At 40.4% G+C, this 25,907-nt stretch overlaps 1 protein-coding gene across 3 annotated transcripts in view; it reads right to left on the minus strand.

Moving 5' to 3' along the window:
* MINDY4 (MINDY lysine 48 deubiquitinase 4) overlaps positions 1 to 25,907 on the minus strand; it is a 65,078-nt gene that overhangs the window by 20,504 nt on the left and 18,667 nt on the right. For 2 of the 3 annotated variants that reach the window (XM_010394806.4, XM_010394805.4), the window contains exons 7-14: positions 25,788 to 25,897; positions 24,687 to 24,803; positions 21,966 to 22,054; positions 18,259 to 18,360; positions 17,235 to 17,298; positions 16,165 to 16,230; positions 15,801 to 15,868; positions 858 to 921 (exon numbers count right to left, since the gene is read on the minus strand). In XM_010394806.4, the coding sequence (XP_010393108.3) occupies positions 858 to 921; positions 15,801 to 15,868; positions 16,165 to 16,230; positions 17,235 to 17,298; positions 18,259 to 18,360; positions 21,966 to 22,054; positions 24,687 to 24,803; positions 25,788 to 25,897 (680 nt within the window). The remainder of the gene's footprint in view (positions 1 to 857; positions 922 to 15,800; positions 15,869 to 16,164; positions 16,231 to 17,234; positions 17,299 to 18,258; positions 18,361 to 21,965; positions 22,055 to 24,686; positions 24,804 to 25,787; positions 25,898 to 25,907) is intronic. The other variant, XM_010394807.4, reaches the window with a different exon arrangement.

Below are 25,907 nucleotides of genomic sequence, written 5' to 3' on the forward strand. Positions count from 1 at the left end.
AGTATTTCTAATCCACCAGGGGTGTTCCACCACCTTCCTGAGGAACCATTGTGTGGTCACAGTACAAAAGTCCTCTAGCAACAAGAGAAGAACATGAAGCTTGTCTTTGGCAGCCAGAAGGGCAATAGATAGAATCATGGAATCACTGAGGAGCTGTAGTATCAGACATGGAACCTCAGGCACCTTTCTGAAAGGGCAGGGAGGGAACACAGCGATATCTCAGCACTAAAATCAACCAAGGAGTCCAAAAGAGGCAGATCAGAGGAGTGTGAGGACATGGACACACAGGTAGAGGAACGCGCAGGCCAGAAAACCAGCCTGAAAAGCAGAACCTCTGAAAGCAAAGACAACAATGTGCCAAAACATGAGGAAAAAGAATAAAGGATGAAGGAGCTTGACGTTATGGGGATAAGGGAAAACACAAAAGGAAATTGGTGGAGATTTTATAGCAGCCTTCCCATACCTAAAGGGGCTCCAAAAGAGCTGGAGAGGGACATTTCACAAGTGGATGGAGTGACAGGACAAGGGGAAATGGCCTTCAGCTGAAGGAGTGGAGGTTTAGATGGGATATTAGGAAGAAATTCTTTACTGTGAGGATGGTGAGGCCCTGGCACAGGTTGCCCTGAGAGGATGTGGACTTCCCGTCCCTGGATATGTTCAAGAACAGGCTGGATAGGGCTTGGAGCAGCCTGAACTAGGGGAAGGTTTGGAACAAGATGAACTTTAAGGTCCCTTCCAACTTAAACCATTCTGTGATTCCTTGACTCTGGGACTTAAAAATAAGAAATGCCATCTCATCCCAGACGTCAGTTCACAGAAGAGGCACAGGACAGCCCAAAACTGTACCTCTGACTCACCTGAGTGCAGTAGCCATGGCTGCCAATCAGGCGGTTTGTGAGCACATCGAAGTCATTGCGCACCCTGAAGAGGAAAGTACAATTATATTTAAATACAATTAAATTTAAATGCAATTGCTTCTTTTCGTTAGGCACAACATCTCTAAATCTTACAGAAAAACAAAACCAAACTGTTTCCCAACCATAAATACAGCTCTGTATTTTCTGAGTCCTTTCAAGGTGATTTTTTACACGGCAAAAAAACATTAATATATCAACTAAACCTGTGGGAAGCAAAAGTTTGGTAGAGCTAGGCTTGAATGAAACAGCTGTAGAGGAGAAAAGAAGTCATTGTCATCACTAGGTAGAATTTTAGAAGTTAGAATTACTGCACTATTTAGGTGACAGAATCACAGAATGGTTGAGGTTGGAAGGGACCTCTGGAGATCCCTTTGTCCACCCCACCTCTGGTACCTGCAGCCAGGTCCACATCTGGATGGTTTCTGAATATCTCTAAAGAGACAGACTCCAAAATGTACCTGGGCAACATATTCCAGTAGTCAGATAAGATTTTCCATTTGCTATTCCTTGTAATATATCCATACCATCTATACACCACATTGGCCATGAAAAGAAGAAGAAAAGAAAAAAGCCCTCCAGGTGTCCACATTTATAGTGGTGCTGTGTGACCCCCAGTGATATGTTGTGACACCAAAGAGAAAAGTCTGAAACTGCAGTACCCATAATTATGGAGTAATGTCTCCCCAAACTAAGTTCACTCTCTCCTAACCCGTGGAATTATTGAATTAGGGATTGGCTGACGGCCTAAACGATAAAGGTTGTAACTGCGGTCGTTTTTTATCCTGCAGATATAATGGAATTGCAAACACTACTTTGTACATCAATAAATGTTTAATCTAGCTTTGAGGAAAAGCAATGCACTATATTCTGGGAGAGTTATGGCAATAAAATCCACAGATTAATTCTGCGGGTCATAAAGAAGCTCTTTTCTTTCAGCATAAAATATGCTGATCTCAATTGTTGTGACTCCATCCTTATTTTGGTATTGCTACTGAGGTAGAGAGAATGCCTGAATGATCATCAGCTAAAACTTAGTTATTTTACACACATCCAGGCTTCTTATTTGACTTGGGAAATCCATCTATACAAATATCCATGTTTCTTGACAATTGGCACAATTACTTTTATTTTAAAAAAACGGTATTTTGTTTGTGACAAAGCAGGAGTTGAATTGATGTGGTCAGGGTAAAGCCAGCTGGGAATTTCCCCTTGACATTCCTACACATGCTCCATTAAAAATTTATTTATTAAGTAAAAACCCAGGATGTTTCCTGTCTTCATCCCAAACTGTAGATAATTATTTTCTCACAGGATTTCATTGAAGGCCAAAATCAGAATGTAACATATAATTTCAAGGTTGACAGCGCTAAAGATAAATTAAAATCATTCAAATAAAGTCATAGTCATGGAATCCCAATTCCCAAACTTTAGGTAATTATTTTCTCAGGATTTCTCTGAATGCCAAAATCAGAATGTAACATATATTTTCGAGGTTTACAGACCTAAAAGTATTTAAAATAATTCAGAAAAAGTCATAGTCATGGAACCACATTTCCTACTTTGATAAATGCATTTTATCCCTTTTGCAAAAACATATTTTACCCCTTTTTAAAACTCTTATTTTAAAGGTAATTTACAAGTCAGTGTCAGACATAACAAAGTGCCACTGACGTCCGTTGCCGGTGTGAAATCAAAGGAAAGGCCGGGGAAAGTGTGCCCGTGACACGGAAAACTCTCTCGTGCACCACTGCAAGGCATGGATGGGATGATAAAAATCTTTGGATTTTGGCCATTTTTCAGTTTTAGCAACGGTTTCATCTCACCAGAGCCGCGGGCAGAATGTCCAACATGCGTCAGTCGGGGACGAGGGGACATACGCCACACACAATGGCAGGAAGCTCTAATTCCATCTGTAGGCACAAACAATATGGGAGTGTGGAGGTGGATCCCAGCTCCTCCAGAAGGAGGACAACATCTGCCTTTGCAATCAGCCCTGCTGACGAGGAAAGCGACATCAGGAGCGTGGCCACGGGATTGACGCCTCTGCTGAACGCGTTTGGGGCTCTTATTCCTGCCTGCCCAAGGCTCCCCAGCTTCTCTGCAGGTGTGTTTGTTGTGTTTCAGGTGCAAGTGCACTTCATGCATTGTAAAAATACCAGATGGTGATAATTCTGAGGTTGGTTTTCTGCTGGGGTGTTGGAGACAATTTATTGGTGATAAGCAAATCCAAAGGGTTTGTTTGTTCTGCTGTCCTGGCTATGAGATGTCAACGCAGACATAATCAATAAATCATTATCACTAATATGACTGCCCCAGCATGGAATTTTCCATTTATAATTTTTAAATCACTTTAGAACAGAAAAAAGACCCTCATTTTAAGCCAGGAGTCTTTTAAGTATCCCAGTGATCATCAGACAACGTTTTAAGGCCTGATTCCATGAATCCCTTCTTTTTAATTTACAGCCCAACGCTCCATGTGGAGTTTTAACAGAATCACAGATCAGTACACAGACACTAAAAAGCAACAGTGTTAATGGTAAATATTCCTTTCTTGTGTTGTATTATCACTATTTTCCAGTTCATTATCCCAGCTGGAGAGTGGGGAAGGAGCATGTTGGCTGCTAGAGCAGAACAGTGGGGTTTGCCTCTCCTGGTAATATTATAAAGTCTGTTTGAGAAAAATTATTCAGGCAGAAAGCAAGATATTGATTTTTTAAATCTCCTGAATAAGGATTTTAAATCAAGCATATGCTTCATGTGCATTTTTCAGCAGAAATCATTCCCTGTGCTGATACAAATCAAAAAGTTGACAACAAGACTTCGTTAAATTTCAGATCTCTTGTAAAATCTCTCAGCTTGATTTTTGGTTTTAGTTGTAATGTGTGTGATGTGGTTGATGCCTGTATGAAACCAGGGAAGAGAGAGTTTGGATTCTAATATATTTGCAAAATGGGGATGTTTTAATATGCTCACAGAACTTACATGGCAAAACTCAGCTCCATATGCTTTATTCACTTTCTGCTGTTCTTTTAAAAAATATTTCTATTAAAGCCTTTTTTTCCCCAAAAAAAGGGTGATTGTGGGCCTTTATCCTGGGGTTTAACTGTCCTTTCATTCCTCATACAAGTGAACATTTTTTCTAACATTATTATCACACAAAATGAACATCATTATGTGGTGAAACCAAAAGATGTGTCAAGTGGCTTCAGAGAAAAGAATTAATATATAGCAACTGGAGAAATGTCCTCGTGACAGAAATCACCAAAATACAGCTGGCATGAATTATACCTACATTTTCATGCTTTTTAATGCTGCTGGGTTTAGGGCAGGGATGCCTGAAAGTCCTTCCAAAAAATATCTTTATATATTATAAATTCATTTTCTCTCCATGCTCCTGTTGGTGAATCTGTGTTTATCTTCAGCCTATTTGTAACTCTTTGTTTCAAGTTATAAAAAATGTGTTTATAAAGGATGTTAAGTACTGAATGTGGAGAGATGTTCTGAGCCAAGCCTTTGACTGCTTTGAATTGTCACAGCCATACTGACACAATTTGCTGACTTCCAGTTGTTAGAAATCTGCCTAGAGATCAATCCACTCTGGGATATAACAAAAAAAAAAATAATCTAAGGGTTGAAGACAGATGGACAAAGCCACCATTAGACAGAAACTGTAAAGTCATTATAAACCTTAGCACTGATGGTGCATTGATGAAATAAACTTCAGTGATCCGTACAGACTCTATAATGTTTTAGAAATGCATAAATACAAGCCCAAAATAGAAATATTTTGAACACTGCAATCTCCAATATAGCATAATCTGCAATCAGATGAACTTTTCCTTAGTAAAAACTGAGTTCAGTAAATAAGACATTTTTAAAATGCTTCACATACATTTATTCTCAGTTTATTTCCAGGAAAATTCTCGACAAGTCTTAAATGGAGAATAATTAAATACTGAATACAAAAGTCCCACACAAACTGTAATAGCAGGAATAATCCCAGACTATCACAATGTGAGTTAGTTCATGCCATAGATACCGTTTGCCTTGATAACAGAACAAAATAAAATAATATAAAAGAAAAAATAGTGCATTTGAGTAAGTGCTGGCTGGTTTACAGTCCTTAACTCTGACACAAAGCTGCCTCAGAAAATTGGTGACCTCACTTTGTTCATGGCAACAGACAGTCACATTAACAAACACACAATTACAAGTCTCCTCCCAAAATAGATTTGGGGCTGGGAGGGAGAAAAAACTCATCTTCAAGCATAAGGATTTCAAATAATTACAATGGGGATGTGGAAAATGTCAGCATGGGTGACTGCCTTATTGTCTAAATGTTCCAGAATATTTCTTTTTTTTTTAATATTGGCTCATGGCAAAGGTTTCAAATGAATGTTCAAAGAAGGGAAGAGCCTCTCAAAAAAAAAAAAGTAAATAGTTTGGGATTCAGACAGTGAAAGCAAGGAAGTGGATTCATTCTTTATTTATCACTTTTGCCACATATCTGCTAATTTCACAGAGTTCTTAAAATGTACTGGGGTGCTCATGCCAGTTAATTCATCAGCTCTGCTGCCCCAGGGTGCTGATGTACTATAGGAAGAATTTATATTTCACAGGGATAGATCTGATGGGAAAAATAATTCATCTATTGGCATATTCAACCCACTATTTTATTTTTTTTTAAGAAAAAGCCTTTCTTACTGAGTGCAAGAAATCAAGCAAAGATATTGAACCTGTATCTACCTCACCATACTGACCCTTCTGCAAACAGCTGAATACTCTGAATGTAACGAGAGTAGCCTGATGAAATTAGGACAAAATCTGACAATCTATTTGTTACTGCTACATTTTGTAGTAGAATCACACTTCTTCTTCCACACCTCTGCAGACTTTTAATCAACATACTTTATTCCCCTAAAATAAAAAGATTTAATTTCTGAAATGCTCTGATTCGCTAAAGGAAAGGGAAAAAACAGGATTGGAAAGATGATCAATCACTTCTGGGCAGGATTCATATCACTAATTTTTATATCTAAAGATGGACACATGAACAGGCAATAACTCTGGAATTCTTTAAATTTGTGTACATGGAGAGAAACTGGTACATCCTGAAGGCAAATTAGGTGACCTTGCTCAGGTAATCTGCAGAGCAGAGGAGGAAACTACAGGAAAATTCCTTATCTCCATCTGATGAACACACAGTCAAAGGAGCCTGCCATGGCCCCTGCTAAATACCAAGCACCAGAGGGATAAATCACAAATATTCTGGTACTGCAGACAGACAGAGTCTATTTGGGGTTTTTTTTTAGATTAAAAGCTGAGAAGCGAGAAATAAGATTGATATAGAAATAAAAAAAAAACCCTTCGAGAAAGACTCTTTGATTGGACAAACCCCATTAAAAGCAATGCATGAAGACTCGATTACATTTAGTTAATTTGATACAAATTTTAGCTCAACAGAATTTGAGCATTTAGATATTGCAGGATCAGAGGGATTTCTAATGGTGAGAGGAAACCATAGCTGAGAAATGGAGCAGCTTTCCTGTGGGAAGAGGCTACAGAGACCAGGACTGTTTCACTACAGCAGGACACAACTGATGGACTGCAAGAGATCTTCAAATGGTAAAGAGATGATTAAGGAACATTTCCTCACTACTTTTCATAACATGAATTCCACAGCAATCCTTAGACTTACTGGGCAATTCAAGGCAAAAAAAAGGAAAAACTCTTTCACAAAACACATTAATGCAGCAGGGAGCTCATTGCCACAGGAGGTTGTGGAGGCCAAAAGGATTAAAGGGCTTAGAAAAATTCATGGAGGACAGGTTTCATCAAGGCCTAAGGAACTCAGTGACCTGGACACAACTGCCAACTTGGAATTACTGCTGGAAACATGGAGAATATTCCAGCAGAAGGATTCTTCACTGTGCTTCTTAGAGAGTTTCCTATCTCCCCCTTATCAAACACAGGATAGCATGCTTGAAGAACCTTTCCTCGATCCTATAGGGGCAGTCTAATGGAACCAAGGGACAGTTAAACCCACAGATCTCACAATATTCCATGTTTACATCAGCCCTGGTGTGGACTGCAGCCATATCCCACACTGGGATAAAGCAGAATTGTGGGGAGGGAGAAGGGAAGATGGTGTTCTCTGCATCTGGCAGGTAAAACCCAGCCATCCCAGTTACTCTCTTGCACAGAAATCCACACTTCTTAGCTGCTTTCTCAGCTTTCCATATTTTCTCAGTGGTAGCTCAGGAACCTGAAATCTGGTCATGCTTTGATGAGCTTTATTGACTCAACAGGCCGTCCACTGATGCACTTTCACTCTGTACTAACACCCATCTTTAAATTAAATAACTTTTCCCTGTGTTTCCTGTTTATTTACAGCCACTACCATGCCATTTTTGAGAAAATAGTTATGTCCCGCCTCAAAATTTGCTTTTTTTAAGGCTAGAAAATATAAAAACCTTTTGTTCTTTTAGAATTCCTCTTTGACAAAACAGATTTCTCCTTCCCCTGGTCTGTGCTTTTCCTACACTTCTCCTGGCTTTAATGAGTGAACCCAGCCTGACATGGTGTTTCTCTGAGGACACATCAGTGCCTTGCACAATCCATTAACATTTCTTCACCTCCTAAAACTATTTATGTTGATACACCCCAAGAGCAGATCCAAGGGTATTTTTTAGTGCTGGCTCAGAGTCATTGTGTGCTCTGCTGCTCTTCAGCTCCTCATCCTGCCATTTACAGCTGATGAACCCCCCAGTACAGTAGTGAGCAACCTCTGTTTACAAGACCTTGCAGTTTCTGTAGTGAAAATAAATTCTTTTTTATTGCCCTCATCATGAGGCTGAGCCATCTCTTTTTTACAGCAGATTTGTTCTCTGTATTGACAGGGCCTTTCAGCTTTTCAGTCACCAGGTCACTTCATTAGCACACCACTCCCTTTTTCCAGCATTATTGTAAGGAATAAAACATTTTTAATCCCAGACTGATCATTGACAAACTCCATCAGTCACCTTCCCCGTGCTAACAACTCTTTTCTGAGTCTCTCTCTTTTAGCACCTTTACAGTTCTTAAAAGATGTGCTATTTTCACATCAGCAAACGATTTTTCACTTGAAATACCAAATAAAAATCTCTTATTAGGTCTCCATTAACTAATTTTATTCGGTTTTTTTTTTTTTTTTGAGTTTAACTAACAGTTCCCCATTCAGTCCTATAATTGCAAGTCAAGTTACTCTATATTTAAATAAGGCATGACAAAAGTAAGCTTTTAGGATCAGGTCCATTCATAAAGTCTGGAAGCAAGAGAGAGCTTGAAAGCGCTGAATAAATTTAGGAATGAGGTGTAGGTACAAAGCTACCTGGTTTCTTTTTCTCTTCTTGTTGTGTAGCCATCACTTTTTCAGGTAAAATTCTACCTCCCACAAACTTAATTCAGTTATTATGCATGAATCCCAATTAGCCATGCTGACTCTGCACCGTGTTCCTCTCCTTCCTAAAAGGCAGAACACTAATTTAGACTTGGAGCATTCTTTACATTATTCCTGGTATCAGCCACCTCCACTCTACACACACACACCTCACATATTTCCCTGATATCTTTGTATTAATATGATAAGGAAATCACTTGTTGTTTCATTTCCTCAGGTCTGACCTCGCCTGAACCACATTTTTTCTCCATTTTCCAACACCAGCACTCAGACCACTAATGACAGAGAAGGTTGTTGCTCACCACACTTTTTCATTCCTCTGCACTATTTTAAGAAGTCAGAAAACTCCCCAGGGAACGAGCTAATCATCTTCCTTCTCTGCAGTATTGTTCCTCAGCTTTATGATTTATCCTGACCTGTTCCACAAGGAGCTGGATGTCTCAGGGCAGCAATCTGGATTTATTCCCACAGGTGATCTTTCTGCTGCACATCCACACCAAAATTTGCTGTCACTCAGTCTCTAGTCCACTTCTGTGAACACAGCTGGTGACAGCTTCCTGAATTTCCTTACCAGGGGGACAAGAGTCACATGTCTCAATTATCAGTGCAAACTCCACGTTTTCCCCCCTTTCTTATTTTTGGCATTGTTTCCCAATTCCCAATCCCTTACCTATCAAGGTAACAAACAGAACCAGCATAACAACCTCTTTGTCTTCTTGATTCTTCTTGATTCTTCCCTTTTTTTCTGAGTGGAGCCTCATTTTTTCACCTTTCTCTACCACTAACCTTTGCTCCTTGTCCTCCAGTGTAGCAAACATCCTCAAACCTAATTCAACCTCTCCTCTTCTTTGCCTCTGTGGTCACGTTTCCACCTGGGTCACACTCCTAATCTACAATGTTAAATAGCTTCCTTATATTCACATTTTATTTGGCAAATCCTACACATTTCCCTTTAGTGAGACCCTACTCTCCTTTCCTGTATCTTGTCTTCAAAACCCCCTTTTCCCACCACCTTGTGTCCCTGGGTCCTCTCTCTCTCAAGCATTAGAAGGTGACATTTCACACACCAGTATGTTCCACTTCCTATCCCCTTTGGAAAGCACATCAATCTCAGAGCTTCAAATCGTGGTCTCACATCCTCCCACAAATATTGCCAGGGCTGTGCCACTGATTGCCCCTGTATTCTTGCCTTTCTTTGAAGGAAAAACATTAAACTCAAGCAAACTCCCCTCTTTATTACCTTTTAGCAGCTGCAAGCTGTGCTTCATCAAGGCTCTGCATTTATTAATTCATTAATGTTGCAAGCAACTCCTGCCCAGTGAACACTCTGGCTACAAGGGCCTCTGTCCAATTCCCACAACAGAACTTCAAAAGCAGGGAAGATCCTGAAAATCAGGAATTGCATGCAGCCCATCGAGCAGGAGGCACAGAAGTTCACTCACCCCAACAAAAGAGGGCTCAATTCTTCCCTACCAAGGTCTGGATCCCACAAAGTCTTTCCTATTTGCTCCTCCCACTGTTCCTGAAATCTAACCTGCTCCCTTCATGTCGCAAAATCCCAAATAGCTCTTGGAGAGCTCTGAGATCCTCAAGTATTTTTTTTTTTCACTTGTGTCCAGCTCCTTGTTTTTTAGCACTGTAACATAATTGACAGCAGTTTCCCCTCAAAACCAGCAGCTTCCCTGTCTTTTTCAAGGACCAAAAGCTGTAAAAAACACAATGACATCTATTTCTATTACATAACTGCAAGCCCTGAGTGAAAACTGCTCACAGACACAACTTCCCCAGCTATTGGTCTCCCAGGCACTCTCAAGTGGAGAGGAAACTACCTCTGGAGAGGTTTTCCCAGAAAACTGGCTCACGGAAAAATGTACTTCCATCAAGAGCTGAGAGTGCCCCATGTGATTGGATCTTTCACACGAAGTTGGAATTGGAATTTTACCCCTGGCCCAGCCAAATGGACACTTCACAGAAAGCCTTTCTTAGCAGCCAAACAGCGTGAGGAGAGAAGGTGCATTTCAGGGGAACTCCAAATTAGAGATTGGCTCTGGGACAGGAAAAGGTGTCAGCAAAGGAAAGCGGACTGAGGGTGGGGGATCCTTTGTTCCACCCACAGCCCATCAGCCAGCAGAGCATCACTTTCCTTTTCAATGTCCTGCATGACTGGAAGACATTTAAGGTCAGGTAATGTGTCAGAATTGGGGTTATTTACAGTAAATGATACAGAAGGGATATAGGAAATACTACAGGAAAAAATGGTTTGATAGGGATTACTGCAGTGATGATCACTGCCTGTTACACATCTCAATAAAAACTTCTCTCGCTGAGTAAAGGCAGACAGAACTGTTCAAAATCTTTTAAAAATAGTAAAAATGGTTTGCCAATGGATCAAAAGAGGAAGATTCTTGGAATACTGTCTGCAACCGGACAAATGATTACAGAAGTAAACCCAAGATGATAAAAAGATACATTTGACCATGGTAAAGGGCATAATAATGGGCAGCATTTAACATGATTTGGTGCTTCTGTGTGTTTATGTCAAGGATGGATTAGGATGGCAGATTAAGGAGATTTAACTTCCCCAGTTAGGTAGAATAGTACCACAGGAAGGAAGAGTAAGTGCTCAAGTGCACAGAACAACATCACTTTAATCATTTGATTCCCTTGAGTGAAAAATTGTTCATTAACAGATTTTGGAGAATGAGGTGAATTGGTAATAATCAAGGACAGAGCTACCAGGTGTAAGAAATCCTAGACTGATAAGGAGTCATAATGTGATTTATTCAATTTAATAACAACTGCCTTGTGAAATAAATAAACTAAATAAACACACAAAACAACCAACTCCAAACAAACAAAATTCCCCAACACCAAAATGGGAACAGCACAGATAATTTTGGAACAGGTCTGAACACCCTTTTCTGGAGCAGTAAGGACTACAGGAGTGTAGTTAATAGAGTTGTGGGAGCACGACAAGGAAGATGTTGACGTGTATTTTCCAAGGTTTTATGAGCAGCCAACCTTAATGAAGTACACAGCCTCCTCTTGACTTGCAGAATCAGTGTTCTTTTTTATTTTTCCCACAGCTAAAGCCATTGTTTTACTTATTCTCATAGAAACACTTCAGAGAAAACATGGAAAAGACAGCCAGTGACCAATCCTGACCAGAGAGTGACACGTGACCTGATATCAGTAACTGATAAAAGTACCCCCAAGTCGACAGAAGTTATGCACACAGGGGCATTTTGAGGTGTGAGCAACACAATGAGCCTGTGTTTCAGATCAGGCTCTGTGCACTGGCTCCAGGTAGCCTGAAAATGGCAATACACTGCTTTTCCACAGAGGGATTCGACCCAAGGAATTTTCTCGTTCCACGTTTTCTTTGCTCCAATGTAGCAATCTAGTAGTGATGCTTTTATGCTGTAAGGTTATTGCAGTGATTAGGAAAAATGTGCAAACAGATGGTTGCTGAGGAGCTGGAATTTAAGGAAAGCTGAGGATCCAGTGAGAGGATCCAAAGGCACCACATCCCACTCCAGGAATGGCTTTGCATGAGCAAGCACAGCGAGGAAGGTGCCAAGGGCTGGGAGAGGATGAGGCAGCATCCAGCAGGGAAAGCTGTGCTGCAGTTCCACTGCAGGCTGGAAATTCAGTCAGACTGTGGGCATCACTCAAGCTGTCATTAAAATCACTCCTGAATATTCACAACTTTCCTACACTCAGTGGTGAGGCTCAGTGGGGGCTTGCAGCCCAGCTTTGAGCTCATTCTCTCTCCCACATGCATGGAAAATATCCTGTAGCTCTCATCAGCGTGAAGGTTCCAGTACACATCTTGCACACTCAGAAAAATTACTCCCCTGAGCTGCTATAATATAATTATTTTTTTAATTTTTCACTGGCTAGTTAAGAAAGAAAAAAAAAAATTTAAAAAAAGAGGTTACAATTGTTAGGGCCCAGCATTCCTTCCTGTACCAGAAGCAACAACGCGTTCTCAGCAACTTCCTCAGGAATTCTCACTCCTCTCTGGTCATTTGTTATCAGTTCAGGCAGTGATGATCATTAGCACTTGGAGCATGAAAAACTCATTACCCAAAATCTACAAAGCAGTGCAAACTCCTGCATTTCCTGGCATGCATCCCCACGAAATAAAAATACTTAAGATTGCCAGTGATTCTGGAACAACTGCCCAACAGAGCTGGCTGAAAGCTGGAATTTCCATTTGTGAGGGAAAATCTGTAACAATGTAAAAATTATGGAGCTGGACCAAAAAAGCACCAGCAGCAGCAGCAGCAGCAAACATCAAGGCAGAACAAAATGGGGGACACGGAGATAACATCAAGGCCAGGGGGTTTAGGGATACTGGAGCTTGCACCTTCCAGGAATTGCTCTAAATTTGCTTGAACCTCTTGATACTTTTGGCCTCCTCATCTCCCAGTATTGAAAGTGACTTATGCTGTGGGAAAAAAAACCCCAGAACTGTGGCTTGTTTTAACATCAAAGTCCGAGTGTTTCCCTGAGAGCACCCAAGTTTTTGGACTCTGAGGGAAAACCTTATCATGGGTGCCTGAATTTTTATTACTTCCAAGTTATTCCTCTTCATTGGGGAAGAAAAAGGACTTTTTTAATCTGTCCAAATTAAAGGGAAACTTCATTTTTGTCTTCCACTTTTCTCCAGTATTAATGTGACTTTACTGGCCTGGGGAGACAGGACTACATGCAAGATAAAATATGCAAGATCATATATTTATATAAAGCCATTAATGTGTTTTTATTCTGTTCTCAACTCCCAACATATGATTTATCTTCTGTCTATCACAGAAAATTGAACTGATGTGTTCAGATAATTGAATTTCTAGTGGTGGTGCCAGAATTTCTCTCCTTTTTTTATAACAGCCTATTTAAAGCCCATGGCTAGGTGAGGATAGTTGAGACTGTTCTCATCACGTATAATGCTCTGCATTACTGACATTTAATCTCCCATTTTTCATTGACCTGTCACTATGAAACAGATTTCATTTCATGACTTGATATTTATAGTGTAAAATTTCTTCAGGAGTAGGTTATTTAGATTTTCTCACTTTAGAGGGGAGATAACCAAGCACTTCTGGAGATGATTTATATCGTTCTAAGCTAGACACCCAAAGTAAGTCAAATTAATCATGATTTCTTTCTGGTTTTTTGAGTATAAAAAGGCCTAGATGCAAATGTTTCCATAGAAAGTAAATAAATCACAGAATCCTGGAATGGTTTTGGTTGGAAGGGACCTGAAAGCTCATCCAGACCCACCCCTGCCAGGTGCAGGGACACCTTCCACTATCCCAGGTTGCTGCAAGCCCCGTCCAACCTGGTCTTGGACACTTCCAGGGATGGGGAGCCCACAACCTCTCTGGGCAATAAAGATCATTAAGATAAATAATCACACTCAAAATAGGAAAAATCTAAGTGCTGCCTACTCCCTAATTAAAGTTAAATAATATTTTTTTTCCTCACACAAAAATACAGACAACTGAAACTTCCATGGAGTTTTTTTTGTAAAAAAATCTGATTTTCTGTTAAATAAAAAAAAAAACAAAAAACTGGGACAGAACAATCCCAGGGAGATCCCTTACTGGCTGAAAATTCCATTATCTAAACCAGCTCTTATTTGCCTTCAGCTGCTCATCCAGAACTATGCCAGTTATGTAAATAATTGCTTACCATGCTGGTAACACTCTCTGAATGGTACATATTTCTTGAGGGTATCAGCACTGACTTACTTGTCTTGATATTCTTAATATCCTAAGAGAAGCACTGTGACATAGGCAGCTAAATCGATTGCTGGGGATTATATAAACAAAATTCAGTTTGCACTTCTAAAAAAAAAAATTATGCCAAGGTCTAAAACCACTTTCCATTGTGTTTAAAGACAGAAAAAATCCTGTTTCTTGTAACCAAAAGATAGGTACCAGCTCAGTGTCTCACACAGTACAAGCTAGAGGAGTAACAGTACTTTAAAATGAAGTTTTGTGAGAAAATCATGACAATTCCTCGAGCTGCACTTCATAAACTGTTCTGACATTCTGGATCAGATCTGTAACAATATTTAGATAGCTTAAAACGCAAACAGGCACCATAAGGAATTGTCATGTTCACTTTAGACACTGCTCCCCCAAATAAAAACACAGATGATTGATTGGCCTTGTCATAATCCATCTGTTAGGAACTGGGAGGTGATGAGGGAGAATATATCCTTGCTTTTATTATTAAAGAATATTTATCATTTTATAGCAAGCAAAGCAGGGCAGACAGCAGCAATTATGGACCTACCAAATGCCAAACAGATCATTACTTGCACAAATACCTTTACTAGTCTGAACCTCTCTGTTGTAACCAGCTCAGAAAAATGAGAATAAATGGCATATGCCTTGGAATTATCACATCATTTGTGTTAGAGTACAAAAGCAGAGCCAAGCCAAAGGCTGAAGTGTTACTACAAGCAATAGAAAGGAATAAATTACAATAAAACCAAAAGAACTCAATCTGGAAACACTTTCTGAGATCCCAGCAGGTGAGCAACTGATTGTGGATCTCAAATTTGGACTAAGTTGCTGTTTCTTGTCAAGACAATGCAGACATGTAAGAAATAAAAGCTTCCACAAACCAGACTCGTGCTGCTTTCAAGCGCAGCTGCTCTCTCTGTGTCACCTGTCCTTGCAAACTGCCCGGGAGCAGCTTCCCCTTGCTCCTGGGGATTTTCACAGGAGTGGAGCTTGATTAAACCAAGGAAGCCTTTCTATTCCAACCCACTGACACTCACAGCATCACAGCAACACCTTCAGTCTGTATAAAAGCACAGTTAAGTGCCACTGTGCCTGGGCAAGCCCCAAGTTTTTAAAGAGGTTATGATGACTTTCCATGGGTTAGAGTTCAGAATATTCATTACAGCAATAAACTGAGACCAGATTTGCCACACATTACTTACAACTACCTAAAATTGAGCTGCCTAACCCATTTTTTTTCTAGCTTTTCCTTATCACTATCATTGGCAGAGAGACTGGGGCATCACAGGCAAGTTATTCCCCCCTACCTAAGATGCCTCAAATGTGAAATAAGTAACCCTCTAAATAAGTCTTGCTTAAACTGACAAGGTAGGGAGCACAGAAAAGTACCTCAGATATGATAGATACCTAAAGTTTAGATGGAGTATTTGATATCAGATGTGGTGGACTGATCACTAAAATAGATATATATAGATATATATACATGTTCACACACACAAGTGTGTGTATACAACAAGAAAAGCCAAGATGAGTTGAGTAAATCTGCATCACTCCCCCGTATTTATCAGAGCAAACACCACAATGGGTTAAAAAGGCCAGAGATTTAAGCACACCATGGATTTTTTCTCACTTTTCACGGCTCACTTTGCTCTGCAGTTTAGGAAACAAGGCTAGAGAGGCACTCACAGGTTGATGGATCTTGATAAGATGACAGACACAGTCAGGAGGATGCACCCATAGGGACCAATTTCAAACTGGAAAAGAAAAGGTGTTATTTTGGTGTTTGTTTGTTTGTTTGCCTAGGATTCTGGTGCTATTTTGTTTGTTGTGTATATATTTTTTTGCCCAATCCTCCAGAAATGCAAATGGAACTGAAGGCAGAAGGAACTGCTGTGATTTATGCTAAAACTGAATTTGTTGCTGTGCTTGTTAAAATGCAAGACATGTCCATACAGTGTTTGAAACTGTTCAGAACACATTGGGTGAGACTAACAGACACAGAAAGTCTGAACCATCATTTGTTTAATTAATATATAATTAAGCACAGTACCTGGTGGATATTCTGCTGTAGAAATAGGACCAGATCCTCGTATCTTGTGGCACTGTGAAGTATTAGCTGGGAACAAATGCAAGAAGGAAAAAAGGGGACTTAAAAAACAGCAACTCATTTTTATATCCTGAAAGCTGAAACAAAGTAGCCAAAACTTTCAAACTGCCTGGAAAGATCTGACCTGACAAAAGGAAATAAAGATCTAATGAAATCTACCCCTTACTGCGGTCATTTGGCATTGAATTGTATCTCAGCACCCCGTATATTCTGAATTTTTCAATGCTGCTTCTTGGTGTTTTAAAGCTTGTTGAACAGACCTTTTGACTCAATTTTAAGCATTGTTTATGCAATGAGAAACAATTCCTAGAACAGAGGAATACTGAAGGTGTACAAGACACAGGATGGGCAAGAAGCTCAGGGGTTTGTATCTATAGGGTGAGGCATTTATCCTACTCAGAGAATTGAGTACTCCTATTTAACATGAATTCCAGGAGAGCTCACAGATCCAGGCCCTCACTTCAATATTCTTTGCCTGTTTTTCCATCTTCAGATTTTGAGACGTCCATTCCCCTTTTAGGAGGCCAACAGCATTTCCTCCAACCACTAAAGCCTGGCTGATGGCACCACTGCTTGCAAAGCCATCTGAAAGCCTCAGATGGAAACAAGGAATAACTGGAAAGTGTTCTGCCATTTGGAGCTCCTGGAGAGGGAAAAAAAGGCAAAAATTCTGTCTAAGACAAGAAGAAAATAGTGCCTTTTCATGCTCATGGTCGACTGGAGGGGAGCACGTTCATTTTTACTGTGTATCATTAAAAACAGGCAGAGTTTTTAGGTTTGGAAGGTAAATGGGACAAAAAAGGATTTCGGAGAGCCCAACTTCCCACAGCCACTGGGACAAGTCAGAGCCAGGCAGGCTGTGGGATTTTATTTCCTGTTGGGTTTTGGATCATAACTAATTTAACATAACAGATTTTAAAACCTTAGGAGAGCAATGGAAATCAGATTCACTGAACTAAAGCAGGGAAAGCAAGAAAGAGGATCTGGAGAACAGGAGTCACACAGAGCCTTACAGTTTCTAGGATTCCATCTGCCTTGTATTTTCCTGTGGGAGTGAACTGCTGTCTTCCTGATGGCCTGAAGGGGATATTCGGATGAAACTCACGTTAAAAGGAAGAAAATGGCATTAAAGAGGAATCAGCATGTTATATGAGCTGAATGATGAGCCAAAGATTTGCATTATTATTATTTTTAATGATTTTTAAAAAAGAGATTTCTTGTAAATACGTTCATATTGCAAATCAAACCTCTATCAGTGAAACAAACACTTTATCTGTGCTGTGCTCGCTCAGTCTAACATGGATTACAAGTTTCTCCACACAGAAAGAGGATAAATATAAATTTAAGATGTTAATGACAGTTTTTATTGAAAAATATTTTTAGAGCAATGACATTCAAACAAGCAGAACATATGTAAAATATCACAGAGGAAGCAGTTTTGAGATGTAAAATATGTGAAATATCATTTGAAAGGTCTTTGAATTTGCTGCTTCTATTTCAGGTTTAAGGATTTCTGTGTCCCAAAGCCTCTCTGCTGCTTTTTAGCTATATTAAATCTTTAAAAGACATTAATTATGCTCACAAAACCAAACTCACTTAAAAATATCCTTTAGGTTCCAGTGCAGCCAAAGCCAGGGATCTAGAAGTTGGATGTTTTGTGAACAAGCAGCCTACTTGCACTGCATAAACTAAGCAGGCAAATACAGCAAAAGGAACTTAATTCCAGCCATAATGGAATATCCTGCAACACAGGAGCAGAATGCTGCATCTGGAAAAAAATAACTCTTGCTGAAAACATTTTGGAGGATTCCTACATTCAATTACATCCACAGGATCCTCCACAGCAACTTCGAAGTGTTTTGTCTACTCTGTCCCAGCTACTGGGGCAGCAGAAACCACATTTTGCATTTCTCCTTAGGCTGTTTTAGGGAGCATAAATGCAGCTTACAAGGCTTTTATATTGTGAATTATGTAGATTTGGGACAGATAAAGGTGTAAGAGCAGTGTGCAGTGACTAAAAGGGCTTGTCCTACTCACAGTGCCACGAGGGCTTTCTCGTGGCCCCCCGCACGCCACAGAATGTCAGCGAGAGCCAAGGAGAGGCACTTGGTCCTGTGAGCTTCTGAGGGCTGGAGGCAACTGCAGTCCAGGAAATAAAGGAGAGAGACAAGCACCAAAATTTGAGGGCAAACAGATTCATGGCAGGTTTGTCCCTAAAAGAACAAAAGCATCTTTAGAGACAATTTTGTACTGATTAATAACAAGGCTCCAGTGAGTTGCCTCAGAAAATCATCATTTGGGTACCTCAGTTCTTCTACAGATGGGAAAGAGACAACCTGGATGGCCACAAATCCTGTGAGTTGAAGAGGGAGCTGGTATTGTCACTGGGGAGACATTCCAGGTGTGAAGGTACAGCTGGATCCCCCCTTTCTCTGGGAATCAAGCAGCAGAGTGAGCGGCCACAAGAGCACCCACTGCACACCCTGCACTGAGACTTCTCAGCACCCACAGAGCTCTCGAGGAGGAGATGCAATTGATGTCACCACTGGGCTTCCTGGAACCATTCTCTGAGGAGAAACCTCATTTTGGGCATTTCAGAGTACCCTGAAGATAAACACACCCAGTGAACAGAGCTGTAGGGAGAACAACTCTGTCTTTAGATTGCTGCAGAACAAACTGGGCGCACTGGGTGGGTCTCCTCTGAAGTCAGAAGGACTCAGGACTAATTCACCAAGGTCAAGTGTTAACAGCTCTGGGCTGCTTTTTGGGGGCCTGGATGAGTTTTTGTTGCTCCTAATGATGGCTAACCTGCTGATGGGCACTTAAGCAGTTGCAAGCTTGCTATGTCTCTGTCTTCTGTGACACTGCTCCTGTCATACAGGTGGATTTAAGTGATGAAATGCACATCTCTTCTTCTAGGAGATCATTACGTAATCTGGTGTCTGATTTACAAAAAATAATTAAAATAAAACTGCTTTTATCATTAAAAGCAATGGATGAAAATCAAGAGAAGACCAAATAAGGTAGGGTCAACAACAGGAACTGGTTATGCACAGATCTGTTATCACACCCTGATCTTCTAAAAGAAAGAGCTGTTCTTTCACAGAACATATTTTTAATTGCTTGGACAAAAAAGCAGGTAAATGTTTCAGGGAACAATACCACATTGTCAAATAATGGACAAGAGAAGCTACCTCATCCTTAAATCTGTAATAAAACTTTCAATATTCTCCAACAGAATTGTTTTATGTTTTAAATATAATTTTTAGTTTCTAAAGGCATTCACATTTCATTTCTTTCTGAAGTTTTTACTTCTTAACCCTTTTAAACAAATCTACACCGTAATGTTTTTACCCACTACTCCACTTTCTCCAAAGTACCATCAGCAATAAACACAGGGCTTGCATTTTCTTAAAGAAGGTGTGCCCTGAAGTCAGGACCTCAAACATTACAGGACCAGGAAGCTAAAAGTCACAAAATGGGAAAACTGGCAGAATTCAGAATAAACCAAATATTCATGAGATTGAAGAAGCGGCCAAAAGATCCCACGCCACTGGGGAGAACCTAACTGGAGTTTTCTCTGGTGGCTTCAAGAATGGCACTCTTTGAAATTCAGATTTTATCAGTTTTAGAGTGTTACCAGCATGGGAGAAGAGGACAAAACCTGTTCCCAGCGTTTGAGTAAAAGATCTAATAATTCAAAAGACTAAACAAGAAACACCAATCAACAAAAAAATTAAACAGCCTTTCAAGTTCAATGTCTGCCTTGAATGTAACATTCACTTAGAGAACGTTTCCCCCTCTGAAGGATGTGAGATATGGGAAATAATTGGTGAGAGTTTTCAAGTGAAAAAAAAATATAATCACAACTTTCTCTTATCTCTGCCTGTGTTCTAATACAGACACCCAGAAGTTTATGGGAATCACAACTAATTTATGTGTCTGAGAGAGACAGCAGAGGAAGAAGGAGACATGATAATTATTTCTTGAATGTGAAAGAAGCCTGAAATCAAACACTTCATGTGAAGTGGTTGATAATTTGAAAATCCAGGTTAGAATTAGAAAGGAGTATTTATCCTCTTATTTCAAGCTTTGAGACTTCCCTTTCTTTCTCCCTGACTCAAAGTTTCTGCCCATGGCAAACACAGCATAAGGAAAGTTATGTTTATCTCATGAATAAAAAACAAAAATCTTTTAAAACCATGTGGACAATAAGAGGGGAAAAACAGGAGAGGCAAATTCTGCCAAGTAAACAGGATGGGCTGGAGCTGGCACAAGTTGGGACACACAGTTTAGACAACCTGGCCTCCATCCACTTCTTTGGGTGCCACACAATTTTATTTCATTTCTGATCTCTGAACCATGCTGCAAGAGGAAAATTACCATCTCTGTTTTTACTAAGGATGACCTGAGACACAAAGGGACCAAGGAGCAGATGATCAAAGGCCGCCCTCAAAGCTGAAAGAAATTCTTGGTTTTCACAACCAGAAATAATTCTTCTGTGGAGATCCCTGGTCATAAAACCTAAGTATGTACCGAGCTTCTTGCAAGGAAGTTTCTGAGGTCTTCCTTTTATGCAGGCAAGAACCTTGAGAAGTCTGCCCTCATTATAATCTGAATTAGAATCCTAAAGTTTTGCAGGGTAATTTCTGTCACTTCCCATCCTGGATGCTGAAGACAAATAATGATGCTCTACAGGTACCTTTTTCTTTCCAATATTGATGAAAAACAGCCCAAACAGTGAATTTACATTAAGTGGAAGCCAGACAACACTACGGAATATCAACAGAGACCACAGCATTTTCTTACACAGTTCCAAGCAGAAAAATGGGTGTTTAAGGCCAAAATTTAATACAAGAGGAACATTTTTATGTTGTAAGGTAATGAAGTTCAAGAAAGATCTCAGCATGAAAGCTTCTCTTCAGACTAAATCGAGGTCAGACTAATGGAGGTCACAAATAAAACAAGGTGGTGGCAGCACAACCCAGCAAAATAATTTTCCCTATTTAACATTCTGTTCCTTTAAGGCACAGGGAAGCTTTGTGGAATTTTTCTTTTGTAATGGACTTAATTTCGTATTGAAAACAAAAGGTAAATACGTGAAAGCTGGTAATAAAGTCATTTTTGAGGCATTAATTTCCAGAATTTAATTCAATAACCCCTGTTCCTTTAGCAGTGTGACAAGTACATTATTATTATTGTAGCAGTCCGAGCAATTTCCTTGTCAGTAGCAACACTTAACAAAATCCCTTTAAAGCAAGTAGAAAATACACAGCATATAAATTCAAATTCCATTAAGGAGTTTAAACATGGATGATCAAATACAGTCACAAGGAAAAAAATTGTTATAACTTTAATTTTTCAACCCTGTTGAGATTCTTAGTGTCAAACACTGGATGAACTTCGTGCTCTTTCAAACCTTGATTACTTTTTTGTTTGAAATCAGATTTCCATGAAGACCTCGAGGCGAAATAATTTTCATTGGCCTCAATTCAAGCTGTTGGGTTTTTGCAGAGGTTCTTGGGTTAATCACAAGCAATTACACCAATAAGACACCAACTTCTACATTCCTACAGTTCAGTGGGAAGTAAACACAAGTAAATCAGATGCTGCTTTCTTTCTCTCTCTCTGAGACAAAAAGAAGTTCAGCAAGTTCAAACTCAAAAGGCTCCTGAGTGGCTGCAGCAGAGAAATAATTTTTTTTTACTCCTGTAGGGAAAAATTGGTGAAATTCTCTGACTTACCGGGGGTCTCTGTTCCTGTTGCTGTCTGCAAAGATCAGCTGCTGCAGGACACAGGCTTGGACTGCAGCCAGAACTCCACATGGGCCACCCTGGGGGGAAAATGGGACACTCCATGAGCAAAAAACTGGATGGATGCTGGGGGAAACCTCTGTGAGCTCCCATCCAGCCCAAAGGCATCCTTTCACCTCTCTCTTTCCAGCCATGACTTTTACAGTGCTCTCTAGAGCTCTGGGGTTTTGTGCAAGCCAAGGAAAATCACTGGTTTTAAGTGTTCTTGGGGTTCCTGCCTGTTTTTCCTGAAGAGACCTAGACATCTACAATGTCAAAAGAAAGTGGGGCTTTTTTTTAATCTGGGATATACAAATTAAATATCTCCTGATCCCTACTGAGCTGCAGTTTAATTTTCAGGGAGAAATCAAATCTGAGTGTTTTCCATGGACTGAAAACAAGCCTTGCTCTTGTACCTCCTCTCAGCACCTCGAGTTCCCACCTGCATCAGTTAACAAAGATTTCAGCTTTCAGTACAGCCCTCTGCACCAGGGAGATCCTTCCTCTCTCTCCCTCTCAGTGGGGAAGAGAAAGAAAACCAAGAAAGTTCGAACCTTTCAAATTATTAATCTCAGAGGGAAAAAAAAAATCACAAAACCAAGAAATGCTGTATTAACTATAAATTTTATGGGAAGTAGATTCATAGCTGGTTTGGGCTATATGCAGGACACAAGGCTACACCACAGTGCCACCCATCAAACTCCTCCCAAAACCCTGGAGAAGAAGGGAAAGGGCAGCCAGCACTGCTGTTTTCACACAGCAATGTGATTAAAGGGATCAATTTAATTCTCTGGTTGTCCTATGTGCAGCACCAAGGGAACAGGACCTGCAGGTAAATGCTGAGAGGAACCTAGAGAACAAAGGTCCTGGAATTAGGAAACAGCCTAGATATTGACACCTTCCCATTTCTCATTTATATTATACACACACTGCCTCTCTAGATTTATTTAAATACCTGATGAGTGAATAATTTGAAATATATCAAGGAAAAAAGCAAGGTTTGTTTCAGTCCCTCAGGGAAAGCCTTGAAGTCAAAGTAAAAATTACAGGATCTATTCTAAATACCTTCTTAGAGCACCACAAAAATTTAAGGTAAGAAAGAACCAAACAGTTGTTCAGCTGAAATGAATTTTGGAAGTGAGGAGGAAATATGTTAACGAGCTGAAACAGGCACAGTCTAAGCAAAGCACCATTCCGGCACTGCAATTTATGGTGGGGAATTTAATGGCCAGTAGTGATGAGATATCCTTTCTCCAGCAGCAGGGGCTGGAAACACCAAAGTGACATTTACTGTGGGCCAGTGAACACCACTGCCACGGTTCCTTTTGGAGTTTAAATTAACATTTAATATCTTCTTTTTCTGCTAGGCCTTGTAAGATAAGCAGCTTTCTTCCGAGATCACCAGCCTAATGAAATATTTGACTAGATGAGGTAAGTTAATTAAACATCTTAATGACATGTTTATTAGCCATTGTCCTTGCCTCAAAGCCTCTCTCCCTCTCATTTCTGTATAATGGTCTACTTCTCTCAGGTCAGATCAAGATTTTCTGCATCAGCACAGAGGCTTAATGAGTGTTTTGTAAAGAGGAGCCTACAAGTGTTCACTGAATTCCTCAGATCCCTGCTCCTGAGGGGAGAGACCTGCTGTGGATACCCCAGGAGCACACACACAGCCACAAGGGCAGGCACAAAAGCACCAAGCAGCTGGGGAGGATCCATTCTTACAAGGGATCTGTTGGATTTTGGGGGCAGCTCCATGACCCTGTGGCACGAGGGGGGTCCCTGGTCTGAGCCTGTGAAACCAAGGTGAGCAGCACAGAGGGGTGTGAAGCACTGCAGGCTCAGTGTTTGAGCCAGGTGCCCAGACAGGGCTAAAAGGGAGAGGCCGGAGAAGTGACTGAATACCCTGGAACAGAAATCTTCATTAGCACCAAAAATTTCCATGGATTGGGCACGTGCTGTCCAGGCTGGCCCAAGTCCAGGCACGGTGCTTTTACCAGCTGTGGTCATCACAGGGACCTGCTGGCCATTCCAGATCTGTCCACCTGGGAGATGTTGCCAGGGAATTGATGAAAACCTCGTTGCAGGGAGGAGTTGGCATCTTGTGGCTGCAGGCCAGAATTACAGAAAGGTGGCTGCAAGAGAGATGAGCCCACCAGCAGTGCCAGGGTCCCAGGGACCCTGCAGGGTGTTTGTTCCTTTTATTTTAGGAATGAGCCTCATCACCTGACCCCAGTAGCTTTAGGAAATCAAAATCTCCACGTGATTTTCCAGGCAACTCCTGCTATGTCTCATTTTGAGACAGATCAAGCTGCATCTTAAGTTGTTTAGCCCCACATATCTTCTTTAACTCCACCCTTGATTTTTGCTCTTCTGTTCTTTTACCACCACCAGCTTTCAGCTGCAGTGGCTCCTCTTCCTCCCTGTGAATAATTCCCCATCACACACACACACACACACTTGCACACTTTCTGCAGCTCCTTCAAGTTCTCCTCCATCCGCCTCAAGTCTCCCACCATGACTTCACAAGGTGACATCATCCACTGGGAACCAGAGAACTTAAAGAAAGAGCAAAGTCTTTAGAAAATGAATTTTTTCCACTGCTGAAATACACAGCCTTTGTAAAGTCAGTGTAAAAAGCAAAGATCGCTGTTAGGAAGGAATTTACAGCACCTTTTTCTGCACAATGCCGTATTTTAGCTGTGGGATATTGTTAAATGTAAAACTCTGGATTTTCCACTCTTCACTGAAGCAACAAAGACTAGAACCAAACAGCAGATTTTTTAATTCCTATAAAAGAAGGAAAGAAAAAAATTTCTCATTTTAAAAACAAATCCAAAACACAGCAATTTGTAGAAAAGGAAGGAGGAGTGTGGAAGGGTAATGACTAACTGCGTATAACCACCCTCTTCTGTTTTATCCATACTGTAAATAGCAACACCCCAATGAAAAGGAGCAAGATTTTCCTTTTCCTGCCATATTCCTTCCACTCATAATGCTGGGAGCTGCTCAGCACTGGAAAATATTTATGTCTGATGTCTGGGGCACAGTTTCCCATGAAAGCATCCCAGAACATTGCCTGAAGTTTAACAGCTGGGAGAGCAACGCCTACCAATGGTGACATGAGGGAGAAAAGAACCTTGGATGAGATGTTAATTAAATGCTTGATTTCTGCATTTCAGGTGGCACAAATCCAGACCTTGGTCCTGAACAACTGCAGACCACAATAATTCAGCAATGGCCACACTGAATAAATTGCATTCATGCTAAAGCAGAGCTCAGTAAATAAAAAAGACTACTCAGGGCTGGTAGTTACTCCAACCTCTTTGAGCTAGAAATTAAATTGGAAGACACTCTCGTTATTTGGTCTGGGTTTTTTTCTCCTCTGTCTGAATGGGAAGGAAAGTATTTAATAATTTCATCTCTGCTCAAAATAGGGGAGATAAGCAAGGCAGAAACAGTGACGGGGGAATAATCACTGTCAGTGGAAAGGACTGGAGAATAAGCACATGAATAACTGACTAGAGGCATTAAGAAAATAATACAAGCTTCACTAATTAAAGCTATTATCTGTGCTTCAGGTGGGCTGATGCATGAGGGTATTTTTCTGAATTTAGGCACCCCTAAATTACTTTGTCACCTGGATAAGGAATGTACTCAGGAACACAGCACATGTTCAAAAGCACAACGCAGAGCAACCCACTGCAACTTTGGCTAAGGAAACTCAATTAACGACCCCACACATCTATTTATATTTACCATAATCAGTCTTACTTTTGCAAGAGAAATATCAATTGCCTTTGACATGATTTGAAGCATATAAATTGTTGAAAGATCTGGGGTCTTATTAAGTTCTCCAGTTGTCTCTTCATCCTCAACATCGACTGAAATAAA

Source organism: Corvus cornix, chromosome 2, assembly GCF_000738735.6.
Source record: "Corvus cornix cornix isolate S_Up_H32 chromosome 2, ASM73873v5, whole genome shotgun sequence".
NCBI lineage: Eukaryota > Metazoa > Chordata > Aves > Passeriformes > Corvidae > Corvus > Corvus cornix.